The sequence below is a fragment of the Panthera onca genome, chromosome D2, assembly GCF_046562875.1.
Source record: "Panthera onca isolate mPanOnc1 chromosome D2, mPanOnc1 haplotype 2, whole genome shotgun sequence".
NCBI classification, from domain to species: Eukaryota; Metazoa; Chordata; class Mammalia; order Carnivora; family Felidae; genus Panthera; species Panthera onca.
Window position 1 is genome coordinate 25,548,015 of NC_138349.1, and position 19,749 is coordinate 25,567,763.

The 19,749-nt window shown below is 38.7% G+C and overlaps 1 protein-coding gene across 2 annotated transcripts in view; it reads left to right on the forward strand.

Moving 5' to 3' along the window:
* CFAP43 (cilia and flagella associated protein 43) overlaps positions 1-19,749 on the forward strand; it is a 128,588-nt gene that overhangs the window by 77,728 nt on the left and 31,111 nt on the right. For both annotated transcript variants that reach the window (XM_060641555.3, XM_060641552.3), the window contains exons 20-24: positions 10,833-10,958; positions 14,663-14,767; positions 16,002-16,118; positions 17,026-17,253; positions 19,360-19,566. In XM_060641555.3, the coding sequence (XP_060497538.3) occupies positions 10,833-10,958; positions 14,663-14,767; positions 16,002-16,118; positions 17,026-17,253; positions 19,360-19,566 (783 nt within the window). The remainder of the gene's footprint in view (positions 1-10,832; positions 10,959-14,662; positions 14,768-16,001; positions 16,119-17,025; positions 17,254-19,359; positions 19,567-19,749) is intronic.

Genomic DNA, 19,749 nt, shown 5'->3' on the forward strand with positions numbered 1-19,749 from the left:
TATATGCCAGCAAATTGGACAACATGGAAGAAATGGACAAATTTCTAAACACCCACACTCTTCCAAAACTCAATCAGGAGGAAATAGAAAGCTTGAACAGACCCATCACCAGCGAAGAAATTGAATCGGTTATCAAAAATCTCCCAACAAATAAGAGTCCAGGACCAGATGGCTTCCCAGGGGAGTTCTACCAGACATTTAAAGCAGAGATAATACCTATCCTTCTCAAGCTATTCCAAGAAATAGAAAGGGAAGGAAAACTTCCAGACTCATTCTATGAAGCCAGTATTACTTTGATTCCTAAACCAGACAGAGACCCAGTAAAAAAAGAGAACTACAGGCCAATATCCCTGATGAATATGGATGCAAAAATTCTTAATAAGATACTAGCAAATCGAATTCAACAGCATATAAAAAGAATTATTCACCATGATCAAGTGGGATTCATTCCTGGGATGCAGGGCTGGTTCAACATTCGCAAATCGATCAACGTGATATACATCACATTAACAAAAAAAAAGAGAAGAACCATATGATCCTGTCAATCGATGCAGAAAAGGCCTTTGACAAAATCCAGCACCCTTTCTTAATAAAAACCCTTGAGAAAGTCGGGATAGAAGGAACATACTTAAAGATCATAAAGGCCATTTATGAAAAGCCCACAGCTAACATCATCCTCAACGGGGAAAAACTGAGAGCTTTTTCCCTGAGATCAGGAACACGACAGGGATGCCCACTGTCACCGCTGTTGTTTAATATAGTGCTGGAAGTTCTAGCATCAGCAATCAGACAACAAAAGGAAATCAAAGGCATCAAAATTGGCAAAGATGAAGTCAAGCTTTCGCTTTTTGCAGATGACATGATATTATACATGGAAAATCCGATAGACTCCACCAAAAGTCTGCTAGAACTGATACATGAATTCAGCAAAGTTGCAGGATACAAAATCAACGTGCAGAAATCAGTTGCATTCTTATACACTAACAATGAAGCAACAGAAAGACAAATGAAGAAACTGATCCCATTCACAATTGCACCAAGAAGCATAAAATACCTAGGAATAAATCTAACCAAAGATGTAAAAGATCTGTATGCTGAAAACTATAGAAAGCTTATGCAGGTAATTGAAGAAGATATAAAGAAATGGAAAGACATTCCCTGCTCATGGATTGGAAGAATAAATATTGTCAAAATGTCAATACTACCCAAAGCTATCTACACATTCAATGCAATCCCAATCAAAATTGCACCAGCATTCTTCTCGAAACTAGAACAAGCAATCCTAAAATTCATATGGAACCACAAAAGGCCCCGAATAGCCAAAGTAATTTTGAAGAAGAAGACCAAAGCAGGAGGCATCACAATCCCAGACTTTAGCCTCTACTACAAAGCTGTCATCATCAAGTCAGCATGGTATTGGCATAAAAACAGACACATAGACCAATGGAATAGAATAGAAACCCCAGAACTAGACCCACAAACGTATGGCCAACTCATCTTTGACAAAGCAGGAAAGAACATCCAATGGAAAAAAGACAGTCTCTTTAACAAATGGTGCTGGGAGAACTGGACAGCAACATGCAGAAGGTTGAAACTAGACCACTTTCTCACACCATTCACAAAAATAAACTCAAAATGGATAAAGGACCTGAATGTGAGACAGGAAACCATCAAAACCTTAGAGGAGAAAGCAGGAAAAGACCTCTCTGACCTCAGCCGTAGCAATCTCTTCCTCGGCACATCCCCAAAGGCAAGGGAATTAAAAGCAAAAGTGAATTACTGGGACCTTATGAAGATAAAAAGCTTCTGCACAGCAAAGGAAACAACCAACAAAACTAAAAGGCAACCAACGGAATGGGAAAAGATATTTGCAAATGACACATCGGACAAAGGGCTAGTATCCAAAATCTATAAAGAGCTCATCAAACTCCACACCCGAAAAACAAATAACCCAGTGAAGAAATGGGCAGAAAACATGAATAGACACTTCTCTAAAGAAGACATCCGGATGGCCAACAGGCACATGAAAAGATGTTCAACGTCGCTCCTTATCAGGGAAATACAAATCAAAACCACACTCAGATACCACCTCACGCCAGTCAGAGTGGCCAAAATGAAGAAATCAGGAGCCTATAGATGCTGGAGAGGATGTGGAGAAACAGGAACCCTCTTGCACTGTTGGTGGGAATGCAAATTGGTGCAGCCGCTCTGGAAAGCAGTGTGGAGGTTCCTCAGAAAATTAAAAATAGACCTACCCTATGACCCAGCAATAGCACTGCTAGGAATTTATCCAAGGGATACAGGAGTACTGATGCATAGGGGCACCTGTACCCCAATGTTTATAGCGGCACTCTCAACAATAGCCAAATTATGGAAAGAGCCTAAATGTCCATCAACTGATGAATGGATAAAGAAATTGTGGTTTATATACACAATGGAATACTACGTGGCAATGAGAAAAAATGAAATATGGCCTTTTGTAGCAACATGGATGGAACTGGAGAGTGTGATGCTAAGTGAAATAAGCCATACAGAGAAAGACAGATACCATATGGTTTCACTCTTATGTGGATCCTGAGAAACATAACAGAAACCCATGGGGGAGGGGAAGGAAAAAAAAAAAAAAAAAAAAAAAAAAAGAGGTTAGAGTGGGAGAGAGCCAAAGCATAAGAGACTGTTAAAAACTGAGAACAAACTGAGGGTTGATGGGGGGTGGGAGGGAGGGCAGGGTGGGTGATGGGTATTGAGGAGGGCACCTTTTGGGATGAGCACTGGGTGTTGTATGGAAACCAATTTGACAGTAAATTTCATATATTAAAAAAAAAAAAAAAAAAAAAAAAGAACTACTTTTGCTACATCCAAAAAAAAAAAAAAAAAAAAAAAGATTGCATCTCAGTTATAGCATTTTTAATTTCATCCTGACTAGATTTTCCTTTTTTTAATCTCCACAGAAAGGGATTCTACGCTTTTTTCAACCCCAGCTAGTATTCTTATTATCATGATTCTAAATTCTGGCTCAGACATCTTGCTTGTATCTGTGTTGGTTAAGTCCCTGGTTGTCATTTCTTCCTGTTCTTTCTTTTGTGGTGAATTCCTTTGTTTAATCATTTTGAAGGAATAATTAATAAAAACAAATTAATTAATTAAAAATTAAAAATTAAAAACAACACTAAAATGTCAAAGGACATTTAGGTGTGTTTTGGTCTGGTTGTTGAAAGAAGCTTGATAGAATGGAGGAAAAAGGGAAAGAAAAGAAAAGAAAAAAAAAGGAAAACATTTGAAAATTAAAGAAGTGAATACAATAGAGTAAAATGAAATGATGAAAATAAAATAGAATTTTAAAAATTTACAAAAAAGTAAAAAAATATAGAATAAAATTAAAGAAAAATCTTTTTTATAAGAATGGAAAATAAAAATAAATTTCCTTCTGTATTCAAGAATATGAAAAGAAAAAGAAAAAAATTGAATAGATGGGCCAGAGAACAGAATGAAATACAATTGAAGTGATAACCAGTTTCCCCTAGAAGTCAAGCTGTGAAGCACTTTATAGTCTGTAAACTAAGCAGGCGGAGAAACTTGCGGTGTTCCTCGAGAGCACAGTTGGCCCAGTCGTCTGGGGCTTGGTGTAATGGCTCCGTTCTCCACTAGATGACACTGCTTAGTTTACTTGGGTGCATCGTTGTGGCGTATGTACCCATGTATGTGCATGTGTGGGAGGGGTGAAAATGGTGTCACCCAGCTACCCAGTCTCTAGTATTAGGACTCTGTGCTCTCACCAAGGGGCAGTCAAGCACCCCACCTTTGCCTCCAGCTTCTGTCCCCTCCCGACTTCTACAAAGTCCATAACTAAGCTGTCAGCCTGCCAGGTGATACCTCCCTCATGAGTTTTATCTCAGATGGGGGTGTGTTTCCAAACCCCTCACTACTGAGGGCCCTGCAGCTTTGACCCGCTGAGACCCTCTGGAGGAGGTTCTCACCCAGCAATGGTACGTTTGTGTGACTGTGCTGCTGCAGATGCCCAGAGACTGCAGCCGGGTGCCAGCCCGCCACAGAAAAAGTTTATGCAATCATGTAGCAGCAGCATTTCAGGGATTATGGTAAATCACAACACACATCCAGCGCTAGGCTTCACCCTTAACGTCCTTGTTCCAACACCAGCTAATGTAGCTGTTCTCTGGGGTCCACTGGGACCTTTGCCTGTGGGGAGTCCGTACAGCCTTTACCAATGTCCTCCCAGCAGGGAACCGCCTCTCCCCATGTGACCCAAGGACCCTCTGACCTCACCGTCTGCTCCTGGGGATTCACCCTTCCCACCAGAGCTCCACCACATATCAAGCTGTAGAGTTTCAGACTCTGCACTCCCCTGTTTATAGAGTCTTGTTGATATTTAAACCCTCTCCTTTCTTTCCCCTTTCTCCTTTCTCCCTTTCTACCTTTTTCGTTCAGTCTCTTGTGGGTGTTTCCACTCTCTTTCTCTCCAGCTGCTTTCTGGGGGAGTGCTTTGCCTGTACTCTCCCCACCTGTCTCTGTCCTCTCTCCAGAAGCAAAAATATCTCCCTACCCTCTGGCCTTCTTCATCTCTTGTTGCAGTCTTTGTTTTAAAATCCAGTTTGGGGGCGCCTGGGTGGCGCAGTCGGTTGAGCGTCCGACTTCAGCCAGGTCACGATCTCGCGGTCCGTGAGTTCGAGCCCCGCGTCGGGCTCTGGGCTGATGGCTCGGAGCCTGGAGCCTGTTTCCGATTCTGTGTCTCCCTCTCTCTCTGCCCCTCCCCCGTTCATGCTCTGTCTCTCTCTGTCCCAAAAATAAATACAAAACGTCGAAAAAAATTTTAAAATCCAGTTTGTTCATGGGGCGCCTGGGTGGCTCAGTCAGTTGAGGGTCCGACTTCGGCTCAGGTCATTATCTTGCAGTTCGTGGATTCAACCCTCACGTCAGGCTCTGTGCTAATAGCTGGGAGCCTGGAGTCTGCTTTGGATTCTGTGTCTCCCTCTCCCTCTCTGCCTCTCGCCTGTTCATGCTGTTTCTCTCTCAAAAATAAATAAACATTAAAAGAAATATTTTTTAATCTAGTTTGTTCAGTGAAGTTATAGTATAAAAATGACTTTGTATAATCTTCTCATTACATTCATTTTAGATATTTTATAGGTTTTTTAAAACTTTTGTGAATGGAATATTTTTCTATTACAATTTCTAATTTGTTACTACTAGTATATATGAATGTTACTGATTTTATCTTTTATATCTGATCATGTTGCTGAATTCTCTTTTTAGTTACCCTTTTTGTCGGTTGATTCTCTTGGACTGTCTAGGTAAATGATCATATCTAATGAAAATTATGTCTCATCAATTTTTATACTTCATTACTTTTTTTTATTATTATAATGTTTATTTATTTTTGAGAGAGAGAGAGAGAGCACACGTGCACGAGCGAGTGGGGGAGGGGCAGAGAGAGGGAGACACAGAATCCGAAGCAAGGCTCCAGGCTCTGAGCTGTTAGCACAGAGCCTAATGCAGGGCTGGAACCCATGAGTGTGAGATCATGATCTGGGTCGAAGTCAGACGCTCAACCGACTGAGCCACCCAGGCACCCCATTTCATTTCTTTTTCTTGTCTTATGTCAAGGGCTTCTAATATAATAGTGGTCATAGGAGTAGACATGCTTGTCTTCTTCCTGACCTCAACAGGAAAGGTTCTAACTTTTCAGTATGATACTTGTCTCAGCGTCTGTTAGATATCCTTTTTCACAAGTTAAAGAAATTCCTTTCTATCCCTTGTTACCTAAGAGTTTTTGTGAATTTTATTGTGAAGTTTATCAAACACTTGTGTTCCTCTGATAGACATTGGTAGTTCCTCTGATAGAGTTTAAGTAGTACACCAGATTCCATTTGCAATATTTCATTTAGGATTTTTGTATCTTTATCCATAAATAATATTGTTTTCTTATACTTTCTTTGTCTAATTATTGTATCAGGGTTATACTAGCCTGATAAAGTGATTTGAATAGTTTTCTACTTTTTTTTCCATGCTCTGGAACAGTTTGTATAAAGTGGGATTCTCCTTTAAGTTTTGATTAGAAGAGAAACAAAAAATTCACACACATATAAAACCATCTGGGCCTGATTTGTTATGAGAGTTGATTCTTTTCTTTGTTTCAAGTTTTTCTATAGTCATTAGTCCTATCAGGTTTTCTATTTCAAGTATAGATTTGATAAATTATAGTTTCTTAGAAAATTGTTCATCCCATCTAGATTTTAAAATATATAAGATATATTTATAGAATAGTCTAATTTCAAGTCTTTTCTGATTTTTCAGTTATAGGTCTCTCTTTATTCCTAATTGTATATTTATGCCTTTGATCTTTTTTCTTGATCACACTTTATAAGTGTTTCTATTTTATTAATATGGTACAGTTTTTATTGACTTGACTATTATTATAAGAGAACCATATATATAATTTTATACCTATATATTTGGCCAGTTTAGGGTTTTAGCAATTTAGAATTTTATTTGTTCTTCCCTACTTCCTTCAAGGTTATTTGTCCTCATTTTGTCACTTTTTTGAGTTGAAAACTTGGTTTATTTCCTATTGTTTTCCAATGTGCTTGAAAGGCTGTAAATATACCTCTCAGTACCACTTGGACTATATTACATTGGTTTTGATAAGTAATTTTCTCATTGTTCCTTAGTTGTAAACATTTATAATTCCATTTTGAACACATCAACCAAAGGATTTCTTAAAGGAGTGTAGGGGCGCCTGGGTGGCTCAGTCGGTTAGGCGGCCGACCGGCTCAGGTCATGATCTCCTGGTCTGTGAGTTCGAGCCCCGCGTCGAGCTCTGTGCTGACAGCTCAGAGCCTGGAGCCTGTTTCAGTTTCTGTGTCTCCCTCTCTCTGACCCTCCCCCGTTCATGCTCTGCCTCTCTCTGTCTCAAAAATAAATAAACATTAAAAAAAAAAAAAAAAAAAAGGAGTGTATGCATTTGCCTGTTTTCAGTTTTCAGATTGCCTTGTATATTATAGATTGTTTTATATATGTTTTTTTTTCTGCTTATATTGAAATTTATTTCACTGTGGTCTGTGAATAAAGCTTGTTGAGATTGTCTTTGTAGCCTTGTATCCAGTCACTTTTTTTACCTTTCTATGTGTGTTTGTAAAGAATATTTTATTCTCTGGGCCTTTTTGGTAGGGGAAGACAGTAGGGGGAGGTATAGTGTTCTTTAAATTCCTTTTAGATCAATCTAATTGTGTCAACTTCTTCATATCTATATTTACATTTTTGCTATTTGAGATGTTGTTATCTAGGTTATGATTAGCAATTTGTCAATTTATCCCTCTGTTTCTATCAATATTTATGTTAGATGTCAAAATGTGCACAACAGATCTCAGTAAATTATTCCTTTTGTCCACATGAAATATCTTTTTCTCTTTTAATGTTCTTACTCTACATTTTGTTTCTTATATTCCCATTTTCTTGGGTTTTTTTTAGCACTTACATATATATATATATATATATACATGTATGTATATACATACATGTATATATGTATATGTATATAAATATTTTTTTCCAGTCCTTTATTTCCAACTTTCTTTTGTCTGCCAATCAGTATACAGCTCGATTATTTTTTGTAAATTCCATCTAAACTTTTTAATAGGTGAGGTTAGCCCCATTTATTATGATTATTGATATATTTAAAATTATTTCTGCCATTTTATTTTTTGCTTTCTATTTAACATATTTTCAACTTATTTCTTTTTCCCACTTTCCTATCTTCTTGGGTTGCTCATACATTTTTTTTTATTATTGTTCTATTTTTCTTTACTATTTTGGGAGTCATAATTCTATTTCTATTTTAAAAATTATAACCCACTTGCTTGGCCTTCTTTCTGTCTTTCCACCTCTCCTGGTGTCTTCATAGTCAGTGGAAGAGCACACCAGCACTGACTGACATCACCTGGAATCTTAACCCCAGCCCATATGTGCTGAATCAGAATCTGTTCTTTAACAGGTGATTCATAGGCACATTAAAATTGGAGAAGCTCTGGTTTAGTTTAGCTCTGGTTTATCCATCCCCCAGATAAGACAACACCCTCAGTGTGTTTTTGTTGTTGTTACGTCTTACTTTTCCAGCTCCCTCTGTTTCCCTCACCTTCTCTCAATGATATAATTTGGAGTTATAGCTCTAATTTGCTAGTTTTAAAAACTCCTAAAAATATGTAAATCTTCTTTAGACTTAAGTCTTTCTACCCACCTTCCTCTAGCATTAGTACATCCTGAATAATCTTTTCAGCGGTGTGGGTATTGGTGAACTTTCTGAGCCCCTGTCTATAAATGACTATTTTAACCTCGCACTTGAATGATGATTTGATGGTACAGAATTAGAGGTTCAAGGTTTTTCTTCCCCTCAAACATTTGATTCAAAGCTGTTGATGCATTGTATTCTTGTATCCAGTGTTGCTAATCTAAGACTGATTCTTCTATTTCATGATATTCTTTTCCCCTTTGGAAATGTTTCAGATTTGGTTCTTAAGTTTCACATTTCTGGTCAACACTTGTTAGGCCCTTTCAGAGTTGAGTATTCATGCTGTACTGTGTTTTTCAAAATTCTCCCTTGTTATTTCTTTAAACACTATGGCCCCCATTCTCTTTATTCTCCCCTCTTCTGAAGTCATGTTAGTTGTAGGTCCTTCTAGATATATCATACAGTGTCTTCACTTTTCTTTCACATTTTTTGTCTCTTTATTTTGTTTGGTTACACCCCAGGAGAATTCTTAACTGATTCTTGTAGATCACTGATTATCTTCAACTGTCCATCTTGCTATTCAGCCCATCTATTGAATTATTTTTGTTTCAAAGATCAAACTTAAAAGACCAACGTTTTTAAGTTTTATAATCTCTGATACTTTTTTTGATATACAACATTTTGTATCTAGTTACTGTAAAATTATACTTTTGCTTAATTAACTCCCTTTCTTTGTGTAACAAGTCTTCTGTTGATTGAATTTATTGTCTCTCTTCAATGGTCTTGTTGTTCCTCAAATATTGGTGATGTATTATTATTTTTATTATTCCATGCTCATCTTTAAAGTTGACATGCCCCATTGTAATTCACTCTACCAGTTGAACCTGCTTGGGAAGATGTGTAGGAGATCTGACTTAAGTAAGTATATTGCTCTGTTTTCAGTAGAATGAGAAGGGATGGGTGGTGTTGGTAGATGTCTTGGCCACCTATCTTGTGGCAGGGGGAGATGTTCTCTAACTCCTTCTAGCCACTGACAGACTCCTTGTCATTGCCCTATTTCTCCCACTCAAATATTCATTTCATTTTTCTCTGCCTGGTGGCAAACACCCCTGGTACTACTGCTGCGCCCCCAGGAGTTTTATCAAGTGGTGGTACATATACATGCAGGTTCTATCCACTGCCTGTTTCTGATGTAGTCCCCCCAACCAGTCACTCAGACAGTTACTTCCAGGTTACTGCATGCTCCTATATCTGGTGTACCTTCTACATGTTGTTAAATATTGTCTTGTGGACACTTGGGGCTATCATGTATCATTTAGATCCATCTGATTTTCATCTTTCAGAAGTTACAGTTTCTGGGCCACTGAAAGATTCTTTTTTTCTGTCTTAATTTTAGTAGTGGATTTATCTATTTATCATACACTTATTTTCTCTTTATTTTATGGATTGAGGTGGGGAAGGATGATTGTAAACTCCATTCTCAGTCAACTATTTTGAAATTGAGGTCCTCAATTTTTCTATTATATTTTCTGATTTTTTTTTTTGTTGACTTGTAAGAGCTTTTAATATATTGAAGATATTAATACTTTATCATCCATGCTGCAGTATGTGTCCTTTGGCACTGAATTTTATGAAGTTATAAACTTTTTTAATTAGAAAAAAATTGTTTTTATGTTTATTTGGAGAGAGAGAGAAAAAGAGCACAAGCAGAGAGAGAAGAAGGAGAGAAGGAGAGAATCCCAACCAGGCTCTATTCTGTCAGCACAGAGCCTGACGCAGGGCTCAAACCCATGATCCCTGAGATCATGACCTGAGCCAAAATAAACATCACGCACTTAACTGACTGAACCACCTAGCCTTCCCTGAAGTTATAAACTTCTAAACATAATTTTTATTTTGGAAATGTTCAAATATAATATAAAAAGAGAGAGAATAATAAAATAATAAATCCATTGGCCAATATTGTTTCATCTATATCCTCAGCCACTATCCCCTCTCCTGATCATTTTTTAAATGTTTATTGATTTTTAGGATTATTTTTGAGATTCATTTTGAGAGTGTGAGCAGGGGAGCGGCAGAGAGAAAGGGGAACAGAGGATTCAAAGCAGGCTCTGCACTGACAGCAAGCTTGATGCGGGGCTTGAACTCACGAATCATGAGATTATGACCTGAGCCAAATTTGGAGGCTCAGCCAACTGACCCACCCAGGTGCCCTCTCCTGATCATTTTGAAGTAAATCCCAGATATTATATCATTTAATTATTTAAGTAGGTACCTCTAAAATATTAGAACTCTTAAAACACATGATCACAATACCATCAGCACACCTAAATATCAATAATTCCTTAATTTATTTCAATGAAGTGATGAATTTACACATTTTTGTTGTCATTTTTAGATGAATGAGGGTTAAAGCTGAAAACTTAAATGGCTACAATAAGCCCATAACCTAATTCTTTACTCAATAGTTACATTTAGATAAACAAGACCTCTCTTTTTTTGCTGACTGCTGTCTGAAGAGACTCTGAAAAGCATGGCTATAAAGTTTAATTCTTTACTTGTCACCATTCTTTCTTATCTGAAAATTCAGGTTCTGACTATGATGGAAGAAAATGAAGCAATAGACAATATTGCAAAATTAGAGCAAAAGGAATTTAGCCTGGATCTCGAAGAACTGGAAAGGCTTCACAACGAAAATGAGGAAGAAGTGGCAAAGGTATGGAAAAATCTGAATTAAGCACCATAAAGAAACATAATGAAAGAAGTAAAAAAGAAAATGTGAAGGAGAACTTTTCTAGGATAATGTGAACAAAACAAAAACTTCCCCAGCACAATGCAGAGAAAGCAAACCTAGTGAGTATAAATGCGACGAGTCAGAGAATTATTAAATTTGGGAGTTAGGGGAAAGGGGTGACTGGGCCAGCCACACATCTGATGTATGTCCCTCTTTTCCTGACATCCATTCCAACCATCTGCCACCATATGTTTGAACGTTTTTTGAAATCCTCTCAGCCACCTATGCCAACTTTGGACCTTCTGGATTAGTAAGCCATTTCTTGACAGGAGTTGGAATCCTTCTCCCTTTATTCACTGATTCTTCTACCCTTTAAGCGTCATCTATTCAATGGCCACTCTGAAAACAGAGAAGATTAGCACTTACCATGTTCCCTCTGTCTCTTGTCTAAGCTAGCTGTCCCAGCTCCTATGACCATCATATAATGTAGTTTCAATAGCTTCATCATATGTCATACATTTTCCCCTATGATTTCATTATATTTGAGTATGGCATCCACAAAAGAATTCCAGTTATTATCTGTCCAGTTTAGAGAAAAGCATAAAATGAAACCTCCATTTTTCTAGATACTATACTTCTATTAATACAGCCTTTGCATCTCTTTGTATCACATTGCATTGTTTACTCATATGGGTTTTATTTTAGGTAAAAGTCCTAACTGTGTTTTACACAGAATGTTCTCTTTTTTTAAGTTTTTATTTATTTATTTTGGAAGAGAGAGAGACAAGCAAGCTAACACGAGTGAGGGAGGGACAGAGAAAGAAAGGGGGAGAGAGAGAATCCCAAGCAGATCCTGCCCTGTCAGCGTGGAGCCCAACGTGAGGCTTAATCCCACAAACTATGAGATCATGACCTGAGCTGAAATCAAGAGTTGGACACTCAACTGACTGAGTCATCCACGTGCCCCTACACAGAATGTTCTTAAGCTACCTCTTTCTCAACCTGCACAGTACATTTAACTTTTTGAGTGTGCAAGTATAAAAAAACATTTTTTTTCCTAAAGAAGAGAAGGAAATATTGCTGGATATAAGAACATTTGAGTGGATTATAGTTGGTTAAACAACTATATCAAAAAGAGGCTGATAATTTGATGCCTCTAGGAGGGAGGTCTCCAGTGATGTGCTCTAGGACCCTTTCCTGTTAAATAAGTTAATGACTGGGGTAAAGATAAAGAAATGAGGCATATTTGTCAAATTAGTGAATGATATAAGGCTGAGAATGAGAGGAAATATATTGAATAACAGAGTCAGTACCAAGAGGACCTCACAGACTGACTCAGGGAGGTAAAATTCATCCATCCATCCATCCATGCATCCATTCATTCTGCAACATTTATTGAACACCTGTTATGTGCCAGGCACTATTGTCAGTGCCAGGAATACAATGCCTATGAAATATAGGTCCTGCCCACATGGCACTAATCTAGTGGAGAAGACAGACCATACACAAATCTCTCTATATTGTATGATGGAAACAAACTGAATTCTGTGATAGATATGGGGCATCTACTTCTGCGGTCAAAGAAGACCACTTTAAAGGGAACGAAAAGGAGAGAAGGAGCTAGCTATGCAAGGAGCTGGGGGAAGAGAATATCAGGCGAAGGAGGCAGCATGAACAGAGGTCCTGAGGCAGAAATGGCTTGGATTACTCCAAAAACACCATGGCCAGAAAGGCAGTAGCACAGGGGAAGGAGAGAGCTTCTTGAAATGAGGTGGGGGCAGAGACCGGCTCTGAAGACCTTGTACATCATTGTAAAGAATTTGGCTTTTCTTACACTCAACAGAAAGCTGTTAGAAATCATCCCATTTTCTTATTATAGCAAATAGACACCAGTTTAGGGGCTTTTTGAATGTTATTTATTTTGATTGTTGCAATCATCCAAAAAAGGTAGGTTTTTGGTTTTCCTGACTTGAGAAAACTAAGGATTTGGACCTAGAATCACTTGACCTCTCCATAGTGCATCTGGGTCAGGTGCCTAGCCCTGTCTTCATTGTTGGTTCTCTCTCCAAGCTAATGTGGGACCACTCAGCCCCACAAACCTGCCCCTCTGGCCTGCTGACCTGCAGATCACTGATGAGCCCACCCTGATTACCCCCTACCCCATGCCTCTGTCCAGATGCTCCTTGCTGCTTATCAAATTCCTACATATTTCTCCAGAAGCCTCTTTGATCCTCTGAGGCAGTCTTTGGTGCAGAGAATGGCTCTTCACACACTCGTTTCCCCAATATTATTACCTTTTTTTTTTTTTTTTTTTTTTTTTTTTTTTTAGCTCTGGGCTTGGAAGAAAGATTGGCCCCAGATTAGATGTGATAGTGGAACCAGATGGTCCAGCACAGAACAGTGTTAGCAGATGACACCCTAAACCCAGGTGGCCTTCAGCACATTTGGGAACAGAATACTAGTCCCTGGGAAGAGTTAGTGCTACCTACCTGTCAGGGATCCCAGTCCTAAAGGGAACAGGCGATTAGTTAGCCTCGGCTAGGATCTCAACAATAGGGAAAAGACCAAAGCCCAGTAATGACAACCTGAACACAGTCTGGAGGGGTTGATCAAATAGCCTCAGCAGTAGAGAGGAGAGGGCTGGGTGGGCTGGGAATCAGGCAGGTTCTGACAACTGATAGGCCAAAACAGCTGTTTATTTAAGGAAAAAATAATTTAAAACTGTATTAGCCATTAACTCAGTGGATAAAAAAAGAAGTAAAATACAAATTAAACAAAGCCTTTTGTTCAAATCACACAATGAATAAACACAAATGAATAAACAAGACATCTTCTAATCTGGGAGATATATTCTTAGCTAGTTTGCTGATAATTCTGCCACCTAGGCGCCCCATGGAGCATTTATTTATTGTGGATATAAAAATTAGAAGAATTAAGTGACCCCAAGACAAAGGTCACAAACTGGCACTTCAAATATGCATTGAAAAGAAGTAAGGTAACATTTAGATGTCTGGTAGTTTCATTAAAAATACACATTTTCGGGGTTGCCTGGGTGGCTCAGTTGGTTGGGCGTCCGACTTCGGCTCAGGTCGTGATCTCATGGTTCTGTTCGTGGGTTCAAGCCCCGTGTCGGGCTCTGTGCGGACAGCTCAGAACCTGGAGCCTGCTTTGCATTCTGTGTCTCCCTCTCTCTCTGCCCCTCCCACACTCGCTCTCTCTCTTAAAAATAAATAAACATTTAGAAAAAATTTTAAAATACACATTTTCAAGCTTCTCTAATAAAACAGGAACACTTGGCACAGCGGGTTTGCTTTCCAGCTCTGTACCAACCCGCCAGTGTGCACTTTAGTTCTGCAGTCCACCATGGCCACGCACGTGTCCTCACACCTCCCTGGCTCACGTTTAGGACCTACCTGCATTTACAGATGTTTGTGTTGACACCCTGGTCCTCAAGGAAGGGAATCCCAAGCCTCCAGACTAAACTCTAGGAAATGTTCTTGAGACAGGAAAGTGTTCCTCCCAAAGGACATCTGAACACAGGGCAACCCAGAATATTGGGGAAAGAAGATCCCACACTACCACTAAATGTGCAGCCACGGCTGCTTAGTGAATTTACAATTCAGATTATTTTTTCAAGAGGCCACGTTTTCATGTGTATTTTTTCCCCTTCACTTATGTTCTTCAAGATAAGAAAGGATGCAGAGATGCATAACCTAGCCAAGGCCTATTTGGCTGAACTTATTAAAGAAGAATGCTGGAATGCGATGGCTGTGAAAGGTCGAGCTCTTAAGGTAACAGAACTCCAGGTACAATACCTTAGCTGATGAGAATTTTCATTGAGAGTCTCATGGCGGAAAAAACTTTTAAATAATTTTAAGAAAATGCATACATACAAAAGCATTCAGAGCGTGCCTTGCCCTTCCAGATTCCACCTGGATGTACCACTTTCTCTTGTCTCGTTCTTCCCTCTCTGTTCGGTCCCTGTGCCCCTCCAAGCCAGCAGCTCTGAAGATTTTCTCTCTTTCCTCTACGAACTACCTGCATCCAGTCTTATTATCTATCTGTTCCAAAAAGCCGCTTTATTCACATTCCACACAGATGGAAAACTAGACACAGTACTGTCCACAGTTCTACCTGTGCCCTCTAAATGTCTGGTTTTTATGCTTTTTCACTGAGATTCCTCCCAACACAATGTTCCTCTTCATGTAAGGTGACCAAAAGTCCCAGTTTATCCCTGTGGTCCTAGAGTAACTATTAAGAGCACCCTTCTCATTTCAAATATGCCCCCCCAATTTGGGTAATGAAATATATGGTCACCCTACATATTTGTGGTTGAGTATTGCTCTTAAACAGGGTTTCCCAAGAGTGGCACATTTGGGGCTGGTTAATTCTGTGGTGTAGAGGCTGTCCTATGGATTGTAGGATGTTTTGACCTCTATCTACTAGGTCCCAGTAGCATCCAAAACTCCCACTAGTGAAAATCAAATATAGCTCCAGACATTGCCAAATGTCCCTGGGGGGGCTGGGGAGGAGGGGGACAGGGCAAGTGAAATCACTCCTGGTTGAGAATCACTGCTCTAGAAATAAATCCTTCACTGAAGCACAGTATTTCTACCCAAGGTTTACACCAATACTAATGTAATATAAATAAATTTTTAAAAATATTTACTTTTTTTTTTTTTTGAGAGAGAGAGAGAGAGAGAGAGAGAGAGACAGAGAATGCAATTGGGGGAGGAACAGCGCAAGAGGGAGAAACAGAATCTGAAGCAGGCTCTGAGCTGTCAGCACAGAGCCCCATGTGGAGCTGGATCTTAGGAACCCTGAGATCAAGAGTTGGCCACTTAACTGACTAAGCCACTCAGGCACCCTGTGTTGTCTCATTTTAAAGAAAGTTTCCACTGTCAATTTCACTCATGAATGATAACCTATGAATTAATTTTAATCAGGGATAACATCTCTCACTCCAATTGTGTGTATACAATTATAATACAAATAAATTTATTTATCCTGCCTTTTTTTTTCAAGTGCTTTCACATGCCTTACGTGGTTGAGAACTTCCCAATGAAAGAACGCACGGATGAAGAGTTGAAAGAATTAAAGAGAGTTTTGCAGCAAAAGAAGATTGAAGCAGAGTGTCTTAAAGTACAATTTTAAATATATATGTATTTATATAAGCAATGTGTTTTATTTTAGGGTCTCCATATGGATCTGAGTTAAGATACAATTTAAGATAAGTTTAGATCTTGTTTATATTTTCATTCCCTGTTAATTTGTAGAATATATTTTAATAAATATAGGAGCTAAATCCACACAATAAGTCAAGAAGTCTATAATCCTATATAATACTGGCTAGCTCTCAAATAGGAGGATATACTTTTAAACAATGAGATTTGGGGTTTTGTTCTTGTTCTGGTTAGAACTTGTCTTCATCTACCCTGCTCTTTTTATCATCTCTTATCATATGGGATTATGTTTTTAAGTAATTGTCCAAAGATGCATAGTATCTACTTTGGTGGAATTACAGTTTTCCTAGAACAATCCCAGATTTTTGTTTCTTTGTTTTCAAGCAGCAATCTCTATCAGACCACTAAAAACACATGTCCCTGTCAGTGTAATGGGGCCCAGAACCTTGCATCCATTCTTTTTCTGAAATATAAAATCAAGGCATACTTAATTCTTCTTAACCTACACTCCCCAGTCCTATGGGAATAAGTTCCTTTGTAAACATGAAGAAAAGGTATATTTTTTAATGTTTAGGTGTCAGGAAAGACTCAAGGTATTTACAAACAGCTGTAATCCGGTCAGAAATGTAAATATTACGTACTGTCAAGGACAGTGTTCACTCTTTCGACTTATCCACAGTTTATGAGTTTCCAAGGCTTAACCCTCTTCTGCATCAGTTTCAGGATCTACCCAACACTTTGAATTCAGTTGTTGGCAAGACAATTTGACATCTAAGATGACTGAAAAAAATTAAGTTGTCACAAAATTGCCCTTTTGAGAATTCTTGTTATTGCATAACTTCTGTGTCATCTTTTTCTATATTTAGCTACGGAAGGAAATTGTAGAGGTTCAGTCTGCAATTACCTTGGTTAAAAAGCATCGTGAAGAGGAGGATGAAGAAGAGGAAGAAGATGTGGCAGTAAAAACTAGCAACTTGCCCAATTATCTGCTTGGCAGTCTGAGTACTGATTTTGGGGTACATGCCTCTCTGTTGTCAGGCCAATTGGAACTTCATTCCAGAGAGGAGAAAATCAACCAAATTATATTACTAAAAGTAGGTGAATTTTTCCTTATCCTCCAAAATCTCTAAAATTCCCCATGAGGTGTCTTGCAAAGGCTCAAATTGAAATCTAATGCCAATCAGATGATGTCTTTAAAGTACATAGAGAAATATCCAGATGGCTCGTGTGTCCATGGTCTTCAGACAGAACTTGTATACAAGTGTTGCTTTCATCTATTTGGACTGGGATCTCTGATAACAGGTTTTCTGAGGAACACTCCACACTGGCTGATACCACAAGCAAATCATTGTTCTACTTAGAACTTCAGTAATCTCAAAGGTAAAATAGGTCCTTGAATGCCATCTTCTAGGTAACTCAGATGTCCTTTAGAACCTCCTTGTAAGATCAAGATGTGATTGCTTATCTATATATTCTCTTAACCTGGGGAAACACAATTTCTTCCCTAAGATTTCCGTAACTTCTCTTCTGGAACTCAGGGATAAAATACAGCATCCCACAAGCTCTAAGCTCCTACTCCTTACTTCCTACCAAACCAGTCAGTCTCAGAACACATCTGTATATGCCAACCAAAGGGTTTTGAAAATTTGATGACTGAGATTGCACTAATGTGGATAGTTTGAAATTTAATAATGGCCATTCATATTCCTAAAAGTTCTCCAGCCATATCTACAATTTGAGTTCCAGCCTCCTACCATGATACTCTGCTCTCTCTTCCTATTTTTTTTTCTTCTCTTCCTCCAACCCTGAAATTCCTGTGCATTTATATCCAAAATTGTTTCATTATGTCTTTTGTTGCTCAGCTTCTGCTGACCTGTGCCCTCAGTGTCTCACCTTTCTGCTGTTTTGTTAAGGCATTTTCCTACAAGAAGGTTAATTTCAGCCGAAGAGAAATTCTGGTTTTAACTGTTAAGATCATTTTTCTACCTGCTTTGATGGTTTCATCTTCAGTAGGATAGATATACAGATTGAACTCTGATGGTAAAATAAAGGATACTTTGAGTTGACCATCATTCTACTCACCAGCAGAGGTGGGGGTGATCCAGTTGGACCCACTGCCAAGGTCCAGCTAGCCAGCTTAGCTCCCCTTCCTGCCTTAGAATGACCTGACCATACAGAGAAAGAATATTGTGTGCAGTTGTGCTTTTCTGGGAAATTCTTTAGACAATCTCTATAGGCCATCCTTTCCTTACCACATGTCCCCCAAACCAGGTCTCAAAGAAGAGACATTTCCCAATACAAATATCACATATTGCTTTTTAAACATTTTAGGATGGATTTTTTTGGAACATACACAAAAGTTGAGAGAATAGCCCAGAGTCTCCTAGTACCCATTGCCTACTTGAGCATTTATCAGCATACCTGCACATTGAGTTACGGCTAACATTTCAGGAAGTAGAGTGTGGTATAACAGTTATATCACTGCCTTAATCCTACCGCTGCCACTGTGGGTTATTGAACCAAGAAATGACTTAATATAAACCATCTTTTAAAACGATTAACTTACTGGGGCACCTGGGTAGCTCAGTTGGTTGAGCATCCAATTTTGGCTCAGGTCATGGTCTCATGGTTCATGGGTTTGAGCCCCAAGTTGGGCTCTGTGCTGACAGCTCGGAGCCTGGAGCCTGCTTCAGATTCTGTGTCTCCCTCTCTCTCTTTGCTCCTCCCCTGCTGGAATTCTGTCTCTGTCTCTGTCTCTCTCAAAAATAAATAAAACAGAGAAAGACAGATACCATATGTTTTCACTCTTATGTGGATCCTGAGAAACTTAACAGAAGACCATGGGGGGAGGGGAAGGAAAAAAAAAGCTAGAGAGGGAGGGAGCCAAACCATAAGAGACTCTTAAAAGCTGAGAATAAACTGAGGGTTGATGGGGGGTAGGAGGGAGGTGATGGGCATTGAGGAGGGCACCTGTTGGGATGAGCACTGGGAGTTGTATGGAAACCAATTTGACAATAAATTTCATATTTTAAAAAAAAGTTAAAAATAAATAAAACATTAAAAATTTTAATAAATAAAAACAATTTAAAAGAATGATTAACTTGCTGAGAGTTTGTAAATTGATTTGGCAGGAAGGTAAAAACATGAGATCATGTTACCATATAATGTGATGTGTTCACAGTATCATATTGCTATTTCAGGATGTCATTTACAAGGTGAAAACTATTTTCAACAATGAGTTTGATGCTGCATATAAACAAAAAGAGTTTGAAATTGCACGTGTGAAGGAAAGAAATGTAAGAATTCAAGAAATTATTTTAGATCTGGACTTAGAAGAAGTGGTCTGGCAACCAGAATTTGATGATTGTGAGAAGCCAGAGAGAACCCTTGTTGTGGAAAACAAAGAGGTACTGACTACCTGTGTCATCCCTTCCCTTCTTTCTTACAACATTCCCCCATGTTCTTAGTTACTCATTTTCTTGTGCACACTACTGGAAGTGACTATATTAGGTAGCAGTCTTGGTCACAAGAAAAAAAAAAAAAAAACAGTTGACATTGCCTCAGCAATAATGAGAATTTCTTTTGTGAAT